At 57.1% G+C, this 15,532-nt stretch overlaps 8 protein-coding genes across 8 annotated transcripts; 5 read left to right on the plus strand and 3 right to left on the minus strand.

Moving 5' to 3' along the window:
• Positions 1 to 177: 177 nt before the first annotated feature.
• Positions 178 to 468, plus strand: BDY17DRAFT_321503 (uncharacterized protein; the record flags this gene model as incomplete). The annotated part of the gene is made up of 2 exons (XM_033736632.1): positions 178 to 341; positions 411 to 468. 2 exons carry the CDS (start codon positions 178 to 180, stop codon positions 466 to 468), a joined length of 222 nt encoding a protein of 73 aa, XP_033593303.1.
• A 416-nt stretch (positions 469 to 884) lies between these two features.
• On the minus strand, positions 885 to 1,700 carry BDY17DRAFT_315407 (uncharacterized protein; the record flags this gene model as incomplete). The annotated part of the gene is made up of 1 exon (XM_033735904.1): positions 885 to 1,700. The coding sequence occupies one exon, from the start codon at positions 1,698 to 1,700 to the stop codon at positions 885 to 887; it is 816 nt and encodes a 271-aa protein (XP_033593304.1).
• Positions 1,701 to 1,988: 288 nt separating this feature from the next.
• BDY17DRAFT_292018 (uncharacterized protein) lies at positions 1,989 to 3,091 on the minus strand. Its single transcript, XM_033732755.1, has one exon. It carries the CDS (start codon positions 2,811 to 2,813, stop codon positions 2,199 to 2,201), a length of 615 nt encoding a protein of 204 aa, XP_033593305.1. The 5' UTR covers positions 2,814 to 3,091; the 3' UTR covers positions 1,989 to 2,198.
• Positions 3,092 to 3,122: 31 nt separating this feature from the next.
• On the plus strand, positions 3,123 to 5,463 carry BDY17DRAFT_321506 (P-loop containing nucleoside triphosphate hydrolase protein; the record flags this gene model as incomplete). Its single annotated transcript, XM_033736633.1, has 4 exons — positions 3,123 to 3,547; positions 3,618 to 5,173; positions 5,242 to 5,302; positions 5,370 to 5,463. The coding sequence occupies 4 exons, from the start codon at positions 3,123 to 3,125 to the stop codon at positions 5,461 to 5,463; spliced, it is 2,136 nt and encodes a 711-aa protein (XP_033593306.1).
• A 1,539-nt stretch (positions 5,464 to 7,002) lies between these two features.
• BDY17DRAFT_321507 (uncharacterized protein) lies at positions 7,003 to 8,859 on the plus strand (the record flags this gene model as incomplete). Its single annotated transcript, XM_033736634.1, has 1 exon — positions 7,003 to 8,859. One exon carries the CDS (start codon positions 7,003 to 7,005, stop codon positions 8,857 to 8,859), a length of 1,857 nt encoding a protein of 618 aa, XP_033593307.1.
• A 111-nt stretch (positions 8,860 to 8,970) lies between these two features.
• On the minus strand, positions 8,971 to 11,520 carry BDY17DRAFT_292025 (arylsulfatase). The gene is made up of 8 exons (XM_033732756.1): positions 11,155 to 11,520; positions 10,917 to 11,092; positions 10,784 to 10,869; positions 10,646 to 10,725; positions 10,478 to 10,584; positions 10,079 to 10,428; positions 10,004 to 10,024; positions 8,971 to 9,947 (listed from the first exon to the last, which is right to left on the minus strand). The coding sequence occupies exons 1-8, from the start codon at positions 11,395 to 11,397 to the stop codon at positions 8,992 to 8,994; spliced, it is 2,019 nt and encodes a 672-aa protein (XP_033593308.1). The 5' UTR covers positions 11,398 to 11,520; the 3' UTR covers positions 8,971 to 8,991.
• Positions 11,521 to 11,615: 95 nt separating this feature from the next.
• BDY17DRAFT_85001 (DNA glycosylase) lies at positions 11,616 to 12,877 on the plus strand. Its single transcript, XM_033738770.1, has one exon. It carries the CDS (start codon positions 11,625 to 11,627, stop codon positions 12,831 to 12,833), a length of 1,209 nt encoding a protein of 402 aa, XP_033593309.1. The 5' UTR covers positions 11,616 to 11,624; the 3' UTR covers positions 12,834 to 12,877.
• A 937-nt stretch (positions 12,878 to 13,814) lies between these two features.
• On the plus strand, positions 13,815 to 14,720 carry BDY17DRAFT_84998 (uncharacterized protein). The gene has a single exon (XM_033738769.1). The coding sequence runs from the start codon at positions 13,989 to 13,991 to the stop codon at positions 14,583 to 14,585; it is 597 nt and encodes a 198-aa protein (XP_033593310.1). The 5' UTR covers positions 13,815 to 13,988; the 3' UTR covers positions 14,586 to 14,720.
• The last annotated feature ends 812 nt before the right edge of the window (positions 14,721 to 15,532 follow it).

Here is a 15,532-nt window from a genome sequence, read left to right on the forward strand (position 1 = left end):
GCGCAAGAGTCGAAGGTCTTTTTAAATTCCATCCCTCGCTCCATCCGTCCATTCACTCTCGCAACCAACTCACTCGTTAAGCATCATCCCTTGATCCACGGTCACTACCATCCACGCCTTCTACTGCCACCACCACCACCACCACCACAAAACCAACTCCCTCCCCACCTCGCAACCATGTCTGCCCTGCTCAAATTCGCCTCCATCGGCTCCGCCTTCTCCCTCTTCGGCGCCAGTGCCTTGTACTCCATGCGCAACTCTTCCTCCGACTTCTCGCGCAACGCCCTCGCGCTCGAACACACCGGCGAAGCGCAGACGCGTGGCATTCCCAAGCCGAAAGTGTGAGTGTCTCCTCGAAAGGCCCCATCCACGCGCTCGCCCCGCTAACCCTTCTCCTCCGCGTTTCTCAGTCCCTCCAACTTCCTCGCCATTTCCATCGGCGGTTACGAAATCAAGACCGCCGCATAGACCCGCCGATGCTTGACGCGATGATTTGCGACGTGGATTTGAATTCAATGAGCGAGGATAGGGCATGCATTATCGGAGTTGATTGTTGAAAAGGCGTATGCATACGTGGGGAGAGCTTGCGGTGGCGAGATCCTGGAGTGCCGCCATCCGACACGGCGCGCGTCTCCCCTCTTTATCGACCAAAAGTAGTCCCAATGTTGGACTTAATAGCACTTCAGACGCGTTTTCACCTGTCTCAGTCGTCCTCCACCAAAATCCATGAACGGTAAGGGCTCGTGGCGCCTCCCGCCTCAGCTTCGTGAGGCTGCGCTTGAGGCCATGACCGATTTCGCCCAATGAAGAAAGTGGCGACTCGTAGTCTTCGCTTGCATCGATGGCCAAATGCCGCGAAAACCCTCAGGTGGGCGACTTCCGCGCTATTCGACGTCGAACAACTCCTCCGCGTTGTCCACCAGAACTTGCTTCAGTGGCACATTCTCCTCGTCGCACCAGTGGAACAGCTGCTCCAAGTAGACGGACACATCGACATCTTCGAATCTCGTGTGCGGCCAGTCGGTAGCAAAGACGCATCGATCCGGCCTCGTGCGCAGTAGCCAGCGAGCGAGCGACTGCACGAGCGGATGGAAGGCATCACGATCCAGTCGATAGGCAGCCGAGACTTTGACCCACACGTTGTTCATTGCAAGCAGATTGACCAGCGACGCGAAGCCGGGAAGGACATCACTCGATTGCGCCGTCGCGAGCGAGACTGCAGACGGATGGGCAAAGTGGTCAATGCAGACCTTGATGCCTCCGAGATCCGGCACGACGTGCTCCAACAGGTGCAAATCCTCCATGCCAATGTAGAAGGCCAGGACCCAGCCGAAGGGCCGCACGGCGTCGGCGTACTTGTGCACCATGGCCGCGAACGATGCGCCCTCCGGCCGAACGCCGACGCTTTTGAAGTTGAGACGTACGCCTCGCACGCCGAGATTGTGCCACTCCTGAAGCTGAGCGGAGGAGGTATCGGCGGGATCGAATTGAATGATTGCGCGCCCATTCTTGGGGCCGAGTTGCTTCAGGCCGTCGAGGGTACATGAATTGTCGTTTCCGTAGATGCTGGGCTGTACAATGACCATCTTCTGAATCCCGAGAGCCCCGAGAAACTGATGGGCGTCGTGGATGGTGTGCGGAGACGGTTGGTACGCGGCATTCTTGTCCAGAGGAAATGTCTTAGGGTCGACTACGTGCATATGAGTATCCCATGTCTCCTTGGGAATGCGGGAGGCGAGTTGACTGATGCGGGCGCTGGTGGAGTTGGGCCTGGCCCATTTGGATGCCATGAGTGTGGCTGACTGATAGACTACCCTCCGTCCAGAGTAGCGGATACTTGCTCGGCATATGAGTGGTGTCATTTTGCGCTGCACCAGCGGTGTGCTCATCGCACAATATATATCATGGAGAGTGGAGCGATCTCGGAGGAAAGATGGATCAGCTTTGCTGCCCGCTCCTTCCAAGCTTCATGTTCCGTAGGATTGCCCGGCGGGGCTGAGGTACCCATGTACTCCATTTCGGAAAAACGTCCTCGCTGCACCACAATGATGAGGACGGCGTGTGGAAACGTTTGCTCGGTCTCTGGCTGGAACACTTGTCGAGGTCTACATGCAACCCCGCCACACGTTAGGCAGCTCATACGCGTCTCTGCCGGTTGACCGTTGTTCGTGAAGCTTGCCGACTGACGACTACTTGAACTATGACATCTTCTCTTTGATATACATCGACCTTAGATCCTTGATCAGCGCCGACATCCCATCCGCGCCGCGTAGACAAGCCGGGTCGTCGCGGAGGAGAGCACGCAGCGTGGTGAAGATGAAGCCGACATCGCTTTGTATGGCGGCTGGCTTTCTCGTAACCGTAATCCACTGCCACGCCTCGTCCACACTCCACTCTCCCTCTGCATGGCCTCGCCCCAATGATATGCACATGGCGCCATTCGAGGCGTCGCGGTCGTTGGTCAGGGTGACATGCCGAACCCAAAAAGACATGCGCAGCATCTTGGCCAGCATTCGCTCATGCTGTCTCGCCCACTTGAGGCTCTCATGGAATCTCGGCTCCTCGGTGTGAAAGATCAAACAGTTGACGCGATAGAAGACTTGCAGACTTTCTTGTCGAATCTGCCGGCTGACGCGAGTCAATGCTGGCTGGGTGGCTTCTCGATAGCTTTCGCGTTGATAGTTATCCAGGCGAAAGGTGACGACCGGCTTTTCCGACACCAGGGCGAACTCGAAGATGTACTCGCGAATCTCCGCCGGCAAGTCGAGCAGACGAAAGTGAGCTGAGGCCCAGAAAGACGGGCGACTGGCCATCCGCGGCCTCACTTCAGGTCCTTGCTGCCTCTACAGCAACCGGTTGATCATGACAAGCACGGGGAACTTTGGTCTCCCTTAGGCCAGCTGGCGGTTGAGCGGTATCCGGACTTGTAAGGACAGCCGTAGAGTGTGATATGTTCAGTAAAGTGACGGGAACGTGATGGACTGTTCCGAAGCCATGCATCCCCGGCAGCGTCGGTGACAAAATTCGAGGACCTCAGCCTTCCCTGTTTGAATATTTGCATCAAGCCCTGGAGCCCATCAACTCTTTCTACTCCCACATCAACCCCTCCCCCGCCCATCAAAATGGAGGGCATCAACATCGCCGATTTCGCCACTCGGCAGTTGACCCTGCTTGATGGCGAGTTGCAGGCGGAGTTGGAGGAAACGCAGATGTTAACCGCCACCCACGCCCCGTCCGTCCTGCAGCGCGCCGGCCTTGCTCTTTTGAACCTCAGCGTCGCATCGCAGCGCACTGGCTTTGGCGGCAAGACCATGCTCGAGCTCGCTATCGATCCCGCTGTTGGCGGTGGAGAATTCCCGGAGCACGCCTTCCGGGTCGGCGACATTTGTGCTGTGGCTGAGCAGCCCAAGGGAGCGGAGCGCAAGAAGGAGCGCGACGGTATGGAGAGGAGAGGCGTCGAAGGCGTCATCACCAAAGTCCAGAAGGAGAACCTCGTCGTCTCGTTGGACAAGGAAGATGCCGACGTTCCCAACGGCAAGTTATGGCTGTACGTGTGCTTCTATCAATGCAAAAGGTAGGTCGAGTGCATGGGCTGATTTTTGCCGTGCTCCTGGTAGTGTCAAACTCGCCAACGACATCACATTCAAACGCCTGCAGCACACCATGTCTACGCTGCAGAAAATGCAGACTTCCGAGCATAGTACTTTGACACAGGTCTTATTTGGTTTGGCGTCTCCTACTCTTCCAACATCTTCCCACGACCTCCCGGCGGACATCAAGTGGCATGATGCAAGCATGAACGACAGCCAGAAGGAAGCAATCCGCTTCGCTCTAGCTGCGCGCGAGGTTGCATTGATCCATGGCCCGCCTGGCACGGGCAAGACTCACACGCTCATTGAACTCATTCTACAGCTGCTTGATCGAGACCAGCGCATCTTGGTTTGCGGACCGAGTAACATCAGCGTCGACAACATCGTTGAGCGTCTCTCACACTACAAGGTGCCAATGGTCCGACTGGGGCATCCCGCGAGGCTGCTACCCAGTGTGTTGAACCATTCGCTCGAAGTCTTGACCAAGACCAGCGATGCCGCAGCTATTGTGGCAGACATTCGCTCCGACATGGACGCGAAACAGTCTTCGATCCGTAAAACACGCAACGGTGGCGAGCGCCGTGCAATCTATGGGGAGATGAAAGAATTGCGGAAGGAGTACCGCCAGCGTGAACAACGTGTCGTCGGCGATCTCCTGCGCACGAGCACGGTCGTCTTAAGCACGCTGCATGGGGCCGGGGGCTTCCACTTGAAGAACGAACGATTCGATGTGGTGCTGGTAGATGAGGCGAGCCAGGCACTCGAAGCTCAGTGCTGGATCCCCGTTCTCAGCAGCGGCGCCCCAAAGCTAGTCCTTGCTGGAGATCATCTACAGCTGCCACCAACCATTAAATCCTTGAACATGAAGGAGACGAAGAAGCACAATAAAGTGTCAACGAATGCGAAGGTCGAAGAGGTGACTGCTGATTTGCGTGCCATGAAAGCGAATGGCTCAAGCGACAGACCGGCGGAAAAGTCTGGGAAGAGCAAGCAAGATCCCGTGACGCTGGAGACGACGCTTTTCGATCGATTATTGGCGCTTCACGGGCAAAAGATCAAGCGCATGCTCAACACGCAGTATCGAATGCACGAAAAGATCATGGCGTTTCCGTCGTCTGCTCTGTACAACGGGGAGCTAGTCGCCGCCGACACAGTCAGGTTGCGTCTTCTCAAAGACCTGCCGTACGAAGTTGAGGATACAGAAGACACGAGGGAGCCGCTGGTGTTCTGGGACACGCAAGGCGGTGACTTTCCCGAAAAGGCGGAAGACGAGTCATCGCCAAAGGGCAAGAGCAGCTTACTAGCGGAGAGTAAGGTCAACGAGAACGAGGCGTCGCTCGTGCGTTTGCACGTGAGCAAACTCATCTCGGCGGGAGTGAAGGCGGAGGACATCGCGATCGTCACTCCGTACAACGGGCAATTGGCGCTTCTGGCACAGACGCTCAAAAGCGAGTACCCCGCGCTGGAGTTGGGTAGTGTGGATGGCTTTCAAGGTCGGGAGAAGGAAGCAGTGGTGGTGAGTTTGGTACGGAGTAACGCGGAGCATGAAGTTGGATTCTTGGGAGAAAAGCGGCGGCTCAACGGTATGCATGCACCGTGCCGTAATGTGGTGTGACTGGCTGTTACAAAGACTGACGGATGTCGATGACAGTGGCAATGACGCGACCCAAGAGGCACCTCTGTGTGATCGGAGATTCAGACACGGTGGGAAGGTGAGTGCGCGTCGTCTGAGCGGCCATGACGCGACATGGAGTGCAACGTTGCTGACAGCAAGCGCAGGGGCTCGAAGTTCCTAAAGTCTTGGATGGGGTATCTGGAGGAACACGCCGATCTGAGGTATCCAGACTTGGCCGAACTCCAACACGGAGGATGAGCGTTGTCCACATTGTGGCCTCCAACATGTTTCAAATAGTCCGAAGGGTGCGAGCGTGGGGCAGTCTAGCGACTCGTCGCTCGCCCACCGCTCACACATATGTATACGCGTGGGCCCGGCGAATATGCTGAACGGAGAAGTCCATCATCAGCATATGCAGATGCCTCGCTTCGCTACCGAGCCCCTGAACAATGCAGCCCACGTGAACCGTCGGAATATTTTCGAGCGGGCGAGGGTGTCATGAGGAGATGACAGCGCGGAAGCGGCCCCACGGCTCGACGCATGCCGGATGGTTGCGTGGGCCGCAGACGACGAATGTGATGAAGATGATGATCGTCGAAGCGGAGGTATGCAATAGCAGCGGGGGGATTATAGCTTCCAAGGGCATGGTCCTCTTGCCATCTGGCCAATCAAATGACTCGCACGGGCACGAGATCTCGGCCTTTGCAAGCCCCGGCAAGCCTCAGGCTGGTTGCTGTCGGTCTGGGGGCCTGCTAGCGAGGAGATTTGCATACAGTTTGACCTTCATTTCGGATGTCGAGGGCGATGCGGGGACCGGGGCGGGTCGAGATGGCGCAACTGCGGCCGGCCAAGGGCCACATGGATCGTTTGCGTGCTAGAGCGTTTCAGAGGCCGCGGCTCCTCCGCCGACCAGCCCTCGACAGAAGCCTTCTTGGCGCAGTGATTGGTGGCATGCCACTGCACCTTCGATCTGGGTGTGTGGGGGCGCTGCGAGTCCAAGAGGCGCGGTTGTCCGCATCGCCCATGCACAAATGGTTCTGACCTCAACGGCCGGATCGAGGCGAAGACATCCCTGCTCACTATGCGCCTGCCCTCCCTCCACGCCATTGACCAATCGCCAGTCCTGCCACACGTCGGTGGATCTGCTCTGCTCGCGCCGCATGCTCATCCTTCTCACCGTTGCCCCGCGGGCCTTTGCGCACTGAAACATCCATGGCAAGTGTGCGCCGTGGATGCGCCCTGTTCGAGGTTGGTGCCAACGGTCGAACAGATGCCGGAGGGCTGCTGACCCGCCCACACGACCATCGCGAACTGTATGTCAGCACATACCCTCCACCTTGCAACGTCAATGCAGGGCCAGCCTTAGCTCTATAAGCGCTCTTTTCCCTCTTCTGTCCTCCTCTGCCTCCTCTTCCCTGTCTCACTGCGGTCCCTTCCTCTTAACTGGCCTCTTATGGCCGCGCCATTGGCCAAGTTGGCTTGCTGCGTCGAGATTAGGTGGAAGGATTGAGAGACTCGAGGCGCCTTTCAGCTGCCGGGGTTCTGTCAGCACGACTCACCAACAACATTCCTTCGGCCTGAATTGTCTCTTTCAACACGACATCCTGGAAGCCTTGTGCCGCCCGACAGTACATACCCTGACCCTGGCCGCGGATTCCGACCGTCCTTTAGCCCTCTCGCTCACTACACCGCCGCTGTCGTTACAGTCTTTACCGCAGTGTGCAACACTCATTCGAATCGATTCACGAGAGAAATCGAGGCTTGCATTACCCTGCATGCACTCACTTGCACGCAAACATGGAGCACACTCTTTATGAAGACTACGGTCAAGCACGGCCCATCCCAAGTGCAACGCTTCCCGAACGACGAAAGAGTCTGGACGGCAGCCAGCGCCAGGGGCCGCGCCATTTGCAGAAGAAGCGCCCAGATACCAAGGGCCCTGCATTCCCCCGACAGAATGCGCCAGACGTGGATATCTTTGATCAGCTTGATTCCCTGAGTGCAGAGCAGGCCATGAAGATGAGAAAAGGGTCCTTGCGGTACGCCGTGCGGCGAATATTCGGACGGCGATCGCGAGACGTCGAAGACCCCCCATCTCCAGCGTCTCCTCCGCGCGCGGACTCCATCGTCGCGGATTCCATCCCAGTCGAGTCATCGATAAGCTCCGAGGACCCGACACCGTCTGACGATGCCGTCCAGCGCACTCTCTCCGCACCCGTTTCCATCTTGCCTCAACCTGGCCTTCGACGCAGTCGATCACCCTATCAATTCCCCCACAGCGCCAGTCTCAAGCCACTTGCCCTTGGCAATCCATACACTGCACCCGGAAGTCGATTGAAGAGACGCAAGTCCTTACCAAGCGTCTTGGTTTCCGAGAGCGAAGCAGCAACTCTCTCCATGGCGCTTGCGTCACCTCGAACTCCGATGCAGTCTAGCCCAGACGCGAGCCACGAACTCCCCCCCGATGTAGTCGAGATCACATCCAGACGTGAAAGGAGGCGATCGCGAAGTGTCGACGACCTGCTGCGTAGCGCATGTGAAGCGCCGCTATCGCCACAAAGCGGGAAGCGGGAGATGCGACAGTGGCGCGAGAGCTTCCAATACGACGTGTTGCGGGCAAGCGGCTTTACAACCCGAAGCCCTGTCGCAGCAGCCCAAGACCAGCGCCATGAAGACGACGCCCCTCCGTCCACTCCGAGAACATCTCCCAAGAAACCCAAGCGAAGCATCGTTACACCACCTCTACGACAGGACGCCAGCATCAAAGGAACAGGCGCGACCTCCACTGTCGGCACGGAAGCATCTCGAGATCTGGAAGACCGAGTCGCGACACTCGAGGCCGGCGTGCACACATTCCGTGGACAGCTAGCTCAACTCTCAGCGGATCGCCGTCGCGGCACTGCACGGATTGGAGAGTCATCGCCCGAGAGTGTCAGTTCGCGCGGCGGTCGCTCCGCAAGTGAGCTGGCGAAAGATTTACAGCAAGATCTGCCCCCGTCGGACTACCAGTACGAGCGAAGTCGACCCGTGCGGACAACGGCATCGCCGCCCAGGCGTTCGCCAGTAACCCCCACACGCGCCAATCCCTCCACACTGACGCCACCATTGTCAAGCTGCGATCCGCCAGGCAACAACGACCCTTTCGTCTCGCCCATCCGCGAAGCAACGAACAAAGCCCTCCACGTCAATACCTGCACCAACTTCTCCATGCCGCAATACACCTTCCGCTCTCTGTACGAGATGCTGGCCGACGAGCGCTCGGCACGGCGCCGTCTAGAAACCGAAATGAAGGCTCTGAGGGCGGAGGTTGCAAGCCTGCACGATCAACTGTCGCAGCAAGCGGACGTGCGAAGTGAACGAAGCATCTATCACGCTGCTGTGGATCCCATGGTGGGCTCGAGTCGATTGCATGCGATGTTGCAAGGCACAGAGAGCCCGGCGAGCACCGTGCAGTCGCACACGGAGCATGAATCAGGCGAGTACCGAGCAGCGCGGGAGAGACTTACGAGCAGGTTCAGCCGATCGGAGAGCGAGCTGGGGTATGCGTCGCAGATGGAGGCAGAAGAGCTGCACACGCCTTACGATGAGTATCGGACGCCGATGGAAGAATTCTACTTTTTCACTCCGCGGCCGAGTGATGACGAGACATTTTGAGCATGAAGCGGATGTGAATTGATTAAGCATTGCGATCTGTATGTATGATGGATATGATACCCAACGCAAGAAATGTACTCTACCTGCCCTAAGCAGAAAGCACACCTGGCTGCCCAGGCGCCGCGCTGGATTTCAGTCTTCATCGTATTCTTCCCCACAGTAGTCCGGCGCGGTGCACTTGATGGTAGGCCACCCAATCTCCTCATCTGTCAAAAGTCGGGCGGAGTGCATGACGTCCTCGAAGGCTACATATCTCTGGGCCACACTACCCACCAGGCGGGATGGTTGCTGTATCGTGGTATAGTTATGCTCCCAAAAGTCCGTATCTTCTGCTGCGTCTCGCCACCGTCGACCAAGCGCCGCGGACTCGGGCGGGTAGTAGGGACCCTCGTTCTCCACGGATTGGAATCGCATGCAGCTTTGGAAGCCAAAATGCGGGAGGGAAGCGAAGAAGTCGTCGTATCGCGGGGCCATCGCGTCCCTCAAGGAATTGAACGTGGCATTGTGGCCAAAGTCAGCGCGCAGGACCGCCCACGGTTGACGGCACGAATCTTGGCCGCAGGACTTGGTGACCAGCAGTAGCCCGCTCAGCCGGTCCATCAGCCTCTGAGTCTGAGTGTCGGGATCGATGGCCAGATTCGTGAGTTCATATGGATCCTTGACCGTATCGTACAGCTCGGTTTCGTTGGAGAAACACCAACGGTTGAAAAGATACCCTTCAGCCTCCGAGACGATGCGAAGAGACTTGTAGCTGTTGTGAGGTACATCGCGGGTGTATTGACTGGCAGGAGCCTTTGCACTGCCCCAATATTCAACATTTAGCACTTCTCTTGAGATCTGATCGTGAGGATGAGACAGGTTTTTCCATTCCGGTAGGAGGCTGCGACCGTCGAAGAAAGGCGGCCAGTCCTTGGCGGCTACGCCGGCAATGTCCAATAGAGTCGGAGCAATGTCAACATGTGTACTCGGAATGGCCGAGACTTTGCCAGGAGGTATACCTGGACCCCGGACTGCAAACGGAAGGTTCACGTCCTCGATATATGGCAGCATCTTGCCTCCTGGAACACGATGGTTTCCAAGATGGAAGCCTTTAGGTATGTGGTCAGATTCCACGTTCCCTGAACAGTTGAAGACCCAAACTTACCGTTGTCAGTAGTATAAATGACTGTGATGGATCAGCTTATTTTGCACAAGCCCATCGATGGGTGTAAAAACCCACCGTATGTATTGTCGAGCACGCCTCTCGCTTCTAGCAGATCGAGGACATCTTCGACAAGCTCATCAACCCCTTGTAGCGCCTGTACCCGTGCGCGCATACTCGCATCAGATGCTGTCATCACGGATGAGTTCATCCTTGGCATGTCTTTGAGCCAGCCGGGCTTCTGCATGGTGTACTCGTCGGAGGGGTTGTAATTTGGAAGCCGGGGAGCTGTCAGTCCTGGAAAGAGATGGGCATGGCGAGCAAGTGGAATCGTCGGATAGCCTCCAGGTACGACGTGTGGGCTTGAGGGTGCGATTTCCAGATAGAACGGTTTCTCTTGAGAAGTCATCCACTCCAACCGTCTCAATCTGTATGGCTCGTTATGCTCGTTCATGAATCACTGGCCTTGCCACTCACGCTTTGGTTCTCAGCACATCGAGCTGATGCCATCCTTCGTAATGGATCGGCCGCTCTCCGTTTTCCGACATGACCACATTGGTGAAGCTGTAAATGTATGGTTGCACCTGCGACACAGCCCTCGTCGGTCAGAGAAACGGCTTCGGAGAGTGGAAGAACAATGCTCACTAAGACGTCCGTCCAATCCCAGCCGGCTGGCATGGGGCTATAGTTGCTCAGGCTGTATGCGTTGAAGAGTTTGCCAAAGTCTGTGGGGGCATATCAATACAAGGGCATGGGCGGGCTGCAGTGCATGTCCATACGCACACGCGGTAGTGTAGCCGGCGGTACGCAGCCAATGTGGGAGGTAGTCTTTCGACTCCCCGGACCTGACCCATTTGCGGTAGCCACCTCTGACGGACGTTAGGGTGAGTGTTGCCGCAATCAGCTCAAGACTCACCCCGGGAGGCCGACGTGGGTGAGATTGGTATTGTGCGCCGCCTGGCCGCGAAAGAGCGTGGCGCGAGCCGGGCAACATAGTGAGACTGTGCCGAAATGATTTGCAAGGTTGAGGCCTTCGCCAATAACTCTTTTCTGGAGTGCGTTCATGTAATTGAGCGATCCAAGCCGTACATCCTACCGCAGTCGCAAATCAGGCGAGCTCTACAACGCTTCGCTTCGTCGAAAGCGATACTGACCTGGTCGTCTGTCAGGATGAAGACGATGTTGGGTTGTTTATGGCCAGCCTCTCTGCCGCAACCGAAGCTCGAGAAGAGGGAGAGGCGGGAGGCCAAGATCTGAGGCCAGAATAGGTATGTGAGCACCGAGATAAGTAAGAGTATTGGTGATAGACGACTCCAGCATCGAGGTATGCCATGGCCGCTGTCTCTTCCCCTCGATGAACCGTCAGACAACGAGTCAGACGTCTTACCTTTCTCCATCACTTAGTCCAGCTGCCGCGGAGCAATCTGAACAAGTACACATCGAAGCTCGTCGCCGGTCCAGTCCTTCGCGTTAAGCATGTTATAGATAAAGTGCGGGGGAAGAAGGCCGTCATGTTGAACCATGCGATTGATGTCGTAGAGCATGTGTCTGCCTGAGGCATCAATAATCTCGAACTTCCCCTGGCGAGCTTCCGAGATGATGCTTTCCCGCGGACATCATAAACATGCGCGGAACGCGACCAGCCCCCGACCCGATTTCAAACGGCGCAGATCACCCTAGCTCAAGCAATCAGACTACTCGACGTTCGTTGCGACGATTCGCCTATCAGGAGAATGGCCGGACGGAGCCAGCGCAGCAAGATGTAGAGGCTGGTCCAGCATCCGGCAATGAACAGGGAACGAGCTTGGGCAAACGCAAAAGAAACATTGCGGAGGATGTCATAAATCACACCAAAGCGGAGGCGCATCGCCCGCCCCGAAAGCAAGAGACGGTCCCCGAATCAAAGCCGCTCCGGAAGCCTCGCAGACAACCAGCGAAGCACATCAAGGGGCCCAATGGTAACGTCACAGTAGAGGCACCGGCCGATTGGCAACGTGTGTACAACACGACTGCAGCCATGCGGAAACGCGTGCTCGCCCCGGTCGACACCATGGGATGCGAGTCACTCGCCGACACGACTCGCTCCCCGCAAGACCAACGACTACAGACTCTCGTGTCGTTGATGCTGAGCAGTCAGACCAAAGACACGGTCACGGCGGCGGCGATGTGGAACTTGCAAGCCAATCTACCCGGCGGCTTTTGCTTGGAGTCGTTGCTGCAGGTGGAGCCGGAGGAACTCAACAGATTGATTGAGAAGGTGGGCTTTCACAACAACAAAACCAAGTTCATCAAGGCGACTGCCATCATTCTGCGAGATCAGTACAATGGCGACATACCCGACACCATCGAAGGCCTGGTCAGTCTGCCCGGGGTGGGGCCGAAGATGGCATACCTCTGCATGAGTGCCGCGTGGGGCCGTGACGAAGGCATTGGGGTGGATGTGCATGTGCATCGCATTACCAATCTATGGGGCTGGCATAAAACGGCGACGCCGGAGCAGACGAGGGCGGAGTTGGAGGCATGGCTGCCGAAGGACAGGTGGCACGCCATCAATCATCTTCTGGTGGGCTTTGGACAGACCATTTGCCTACCGGTGGGAAGGAAATGCTGGGAATGCGACTTGGCGTCGGAAGGATTGTGTCCGAGCGCGCAGCTGAACAGGAGTCCAGTGAAGAAGAAGGTGGAGGTGGGGGTCGAGATCAAGGTCGAGGATGGGCAAGTTACTACGGCGGAGGAGATTGTCACTCAATCGGACGGCGTCGGTATCAAGGTCGAGGCACAGCTGGATGGCGAAGGCGTGGTCGAGATGCAAGCCTTCTCTGGAGCAGGATAGTCAGGCAGGATGGTCCAGGTCGTGTTGCTATCGAAGCTCGCGGATGGGGGCAAGAGCCGGTCGCTACGGTGATACCGATTGACGAGACTTATGACTCTGACACACCAGCATGGTCAGGGTCTGGACTGTTCGGAGGCGCACCAACCCCATGCATGAAAACAACCAGGCCCCTTGGGGCGCCTTGTCGAAGACCCAGACCCAAAGTCTGGACTGCATGTGGCGTTGGAATTGCAGCGCTACAGCAATGTGGGGTTATTTCCTCCGCTGCAGGGCGATGATAGAAGCCTCCGTGGCTGCAGTTCAAGAAGACATTTGGGTGGATGGCGGTTGTCTCGAACATACTAGATGAGCGGTGGCAGTCATCGCGCGCAAATGCATGCACAGCACCACCGCGGTCATCTAGTGCCCTCGCATATCGCTGTGATTCGGCGGACAGCTGGTGACAAGAGTCTCCCCGGCATGCCACCCTTGGTGCCTCGGATGTGTTCTGAGCGGTGACGTTGCAGAATTCACATGGTCATGGGTACAGTGCAGGATATAGAGAGCGATAGATGTGAGGTGTTGACGCGCTACAGCATAGACCGTGGTCTGGACCCTGGCAATTAAGGTTACTGGCGCCTAGCCGTAAGGCACGCAATCCAGATTCCAGGTCGCCGTGCGAACAACGGACGAGGGAAATGAAACAACACTACTACGGCACGGAGGCTCGGAGGCTTGGAAGTTGGAGGCGCCAATGCATGCCTCAGCCGGCAGACCCAGTTCCGTGTTTGGGCACCTGCGGGTGATGACGGATGCCTTTCTAGGCATGCAGCTCCGCTCTGTTGTGGCTAGTGACGCGGCTCATTCTTTCGTCGATGCGCGATGGCAGGTCGCGACGGTAAGGAGAAACGAGTTTGGTGCAAGGTGAAGCGAAGAGCGACATTCACCTGCCGGGATAGGCAAAAGATGGAAGGGAAGTAGTTGCTAGGGCGGGCGGTCGGTCAGCGGCCTATCAGTAGCGCGCGAGCCACACGCGGTCGGCGCGGGATCGAGATGCAAGGCGCAGGCCATCGGTGGGCGTGGCGGCATCGACAAAAGCTCCGCCTATTCGGCGGGCCAAGGTTTCTCGTTTTCCTTCGCCAGCATCCGGCTGCAGCCTAGCTCGTCTTTGCAGTCATGCGCGGCCTGCCGCATCCTCGATGCCTGCAATGGTGCCGCGATCCCCTGCCCGTATTAATGTCGTCTTGGGTCGTCACGCTCTCTCTTATTGCTGATCACCGCCCTCACGATCCTGACGTCCTCCATCGTAACCCTCTTCCATCGTCGAGCCAGGCCTTACTTCTACTGCCGTGCTCCTCGCTTCTTTCCTCGTCCTCCACACAATGCTGGCACATCAGGCCTGCTACTTCACCCTACCGCCTACACCTCATCGACCATCCTCCCCCGAGACGCCCCTCTCTTCTCCCATCATCAGCCCTGGGGAGACGCCAGTCGATCCCTTCCACCCGCTGTTGGCATTTAGAACCTCCTGTTACCCACTTCTCACCTCGCCTCAAATGCCTGCCCCATCGACCATCCTGCAAATGCAGACTGCCGCAGCACACTCCGGCTCTTCCAGCCGGCCGCGACCGCACCCGGTGCAGCACGTACTGCACGTCACGGGAGACGACTCCACCCGATCCGACCGCCCTTCCTCCTCCAGCCGCTCGGAGACGTCTTCTTTGGATCTCGCACGCTGCTCGAGGTGCCAGCGAACGTCCAGCATCGACGTGAAGACGGGCAGGAGCAGTTGCATGGTGCAGTACGGTCTCAATTCATGGTACTGCAGTCGTTGCGCGGCCATGGTTGGACTCAACAATCGCTGAACCGAACGAATGATGTCCTCTCACACTTGCCACCTATCGATTGACCCACCTTGTCTCCAACGCCTTGTCGAACAGTATCGACACACGCAGGGAGGACCGACTCGTTTGCACCGGCGGGAATAGATCGTCAAGGATCTTGCCGTGGCAGACAGCCACCCGCCGTCCGCCACCTACATTTTCAGCAGCGGACTACCAAACTGCAAATCACCACACACACACTATCTATTACTACCATCACCAAAGATCGAAAGGAGCACGACTCGAGCAGTCTTGCAATCAATGGAGACGCAGTAACGATGATATGAAGCTCACGGCTGGCTGAATTGATGCATGCAGTTGCTGCTGGCAGCAAGACACTGTCTATTGTCACGTATATAAACAAGCATTGGAATGACTGGCAATAAGCCATGCTTCCAGATAGAATTTTTGGAATACATTTTGGACTAAATTCATCCCATCCCATCGTCGCTCTCCTCAACGATGAATGTTGTTGCGACGTCACGTGCAGAGGAGTCTGGCGGATGCATCGGAGATACAGTTCAAACACCGAAGCCTGATCGGCGATGTCGAGCAGAAATCCAAATCTTCGATGAGCCGCACGCGGATTTTTGGGTGGGCAGTCTGCCGTGCCTTGGTCCCTGGCGCCTTTCTGCCGATGCCCTGCCACTTCCCAGATCGCACGCCCGAATGTCACCTTGACCGAAACACGACACCGTGGAGCCAGGAGGGGTGATGTGACTAAGGTAGTGATGAGTAGCAGGGCGCAGGCTCTCGGGTCATCGCCATTTCGCGTCTGCTTTTACCAAGTATTGGCCGCGCCTGCACGTCGTAAGGTACGCGTCACGCGCATGCAAT

Source organism: Neohortaea acidophila (genome assembly GCF_010093505.1).
Source record: "Neohortaea acidophila strain CBS 113389 unplaced genomic scaffold BDY17scaffold_2, whole genome shotgun sequence".
NCBI lineage: Eukaryota > Fungi > Ascomycota > Dothideomycetes > Mycosphaerellales > Teratosphaeriaceae > Neohortaea > Neohortaea acidophila.

Excerpts from the sequence above, each read along its gene's own strand:
- BDY17DRAFT_292018 (XM_033732755.1), bottom strand. The coding sequence starts at position 2,813 with ATGGCCAGTCGCCCGTCTTTCTGGGCCTCAGCTCACTTTCGTCTGCTC.
- BDY17DRAFT_292025 (XM_033732756.1), bottom strand. The coding sequence starts at position 11,397 with ATGGAGAAAGGTAAGACGTCTGACTCGTTGTCTGACGGTTCATCGAGG. Across the intron at positions 11,093-11,154 it reads TCATCCTGACAGACGACCAG|GATGTACGGCTTGGATCGCT; the intron begins GTCAGTATCGCT and ends CGACTGCGGTAG. Across the intron at positions 10,429-10,477 it reads GATGTGCTGAGAACCAAAGC|ATTGAGACGGTTGGAGTGGA; the intron begins GTGAGTGGCAAG and ends CGAGCCATACAG.
- BDY17DRAFT_85001 (XM_033738770.1), top strand. The coding sequence starts at position 11,625 with ATGCGCGGAACGCGACCAGCCCCCGACCCGATTTCAAACGGCGCAGAT.
- BDY17DRAFT_84998 (XM_033738769.1), top strand. The coding sequence starts at position 13,989 with ATGCGCGGCCTGCCGCATCCTCGATGCCTGCAATGGTGCCGCGATCCC.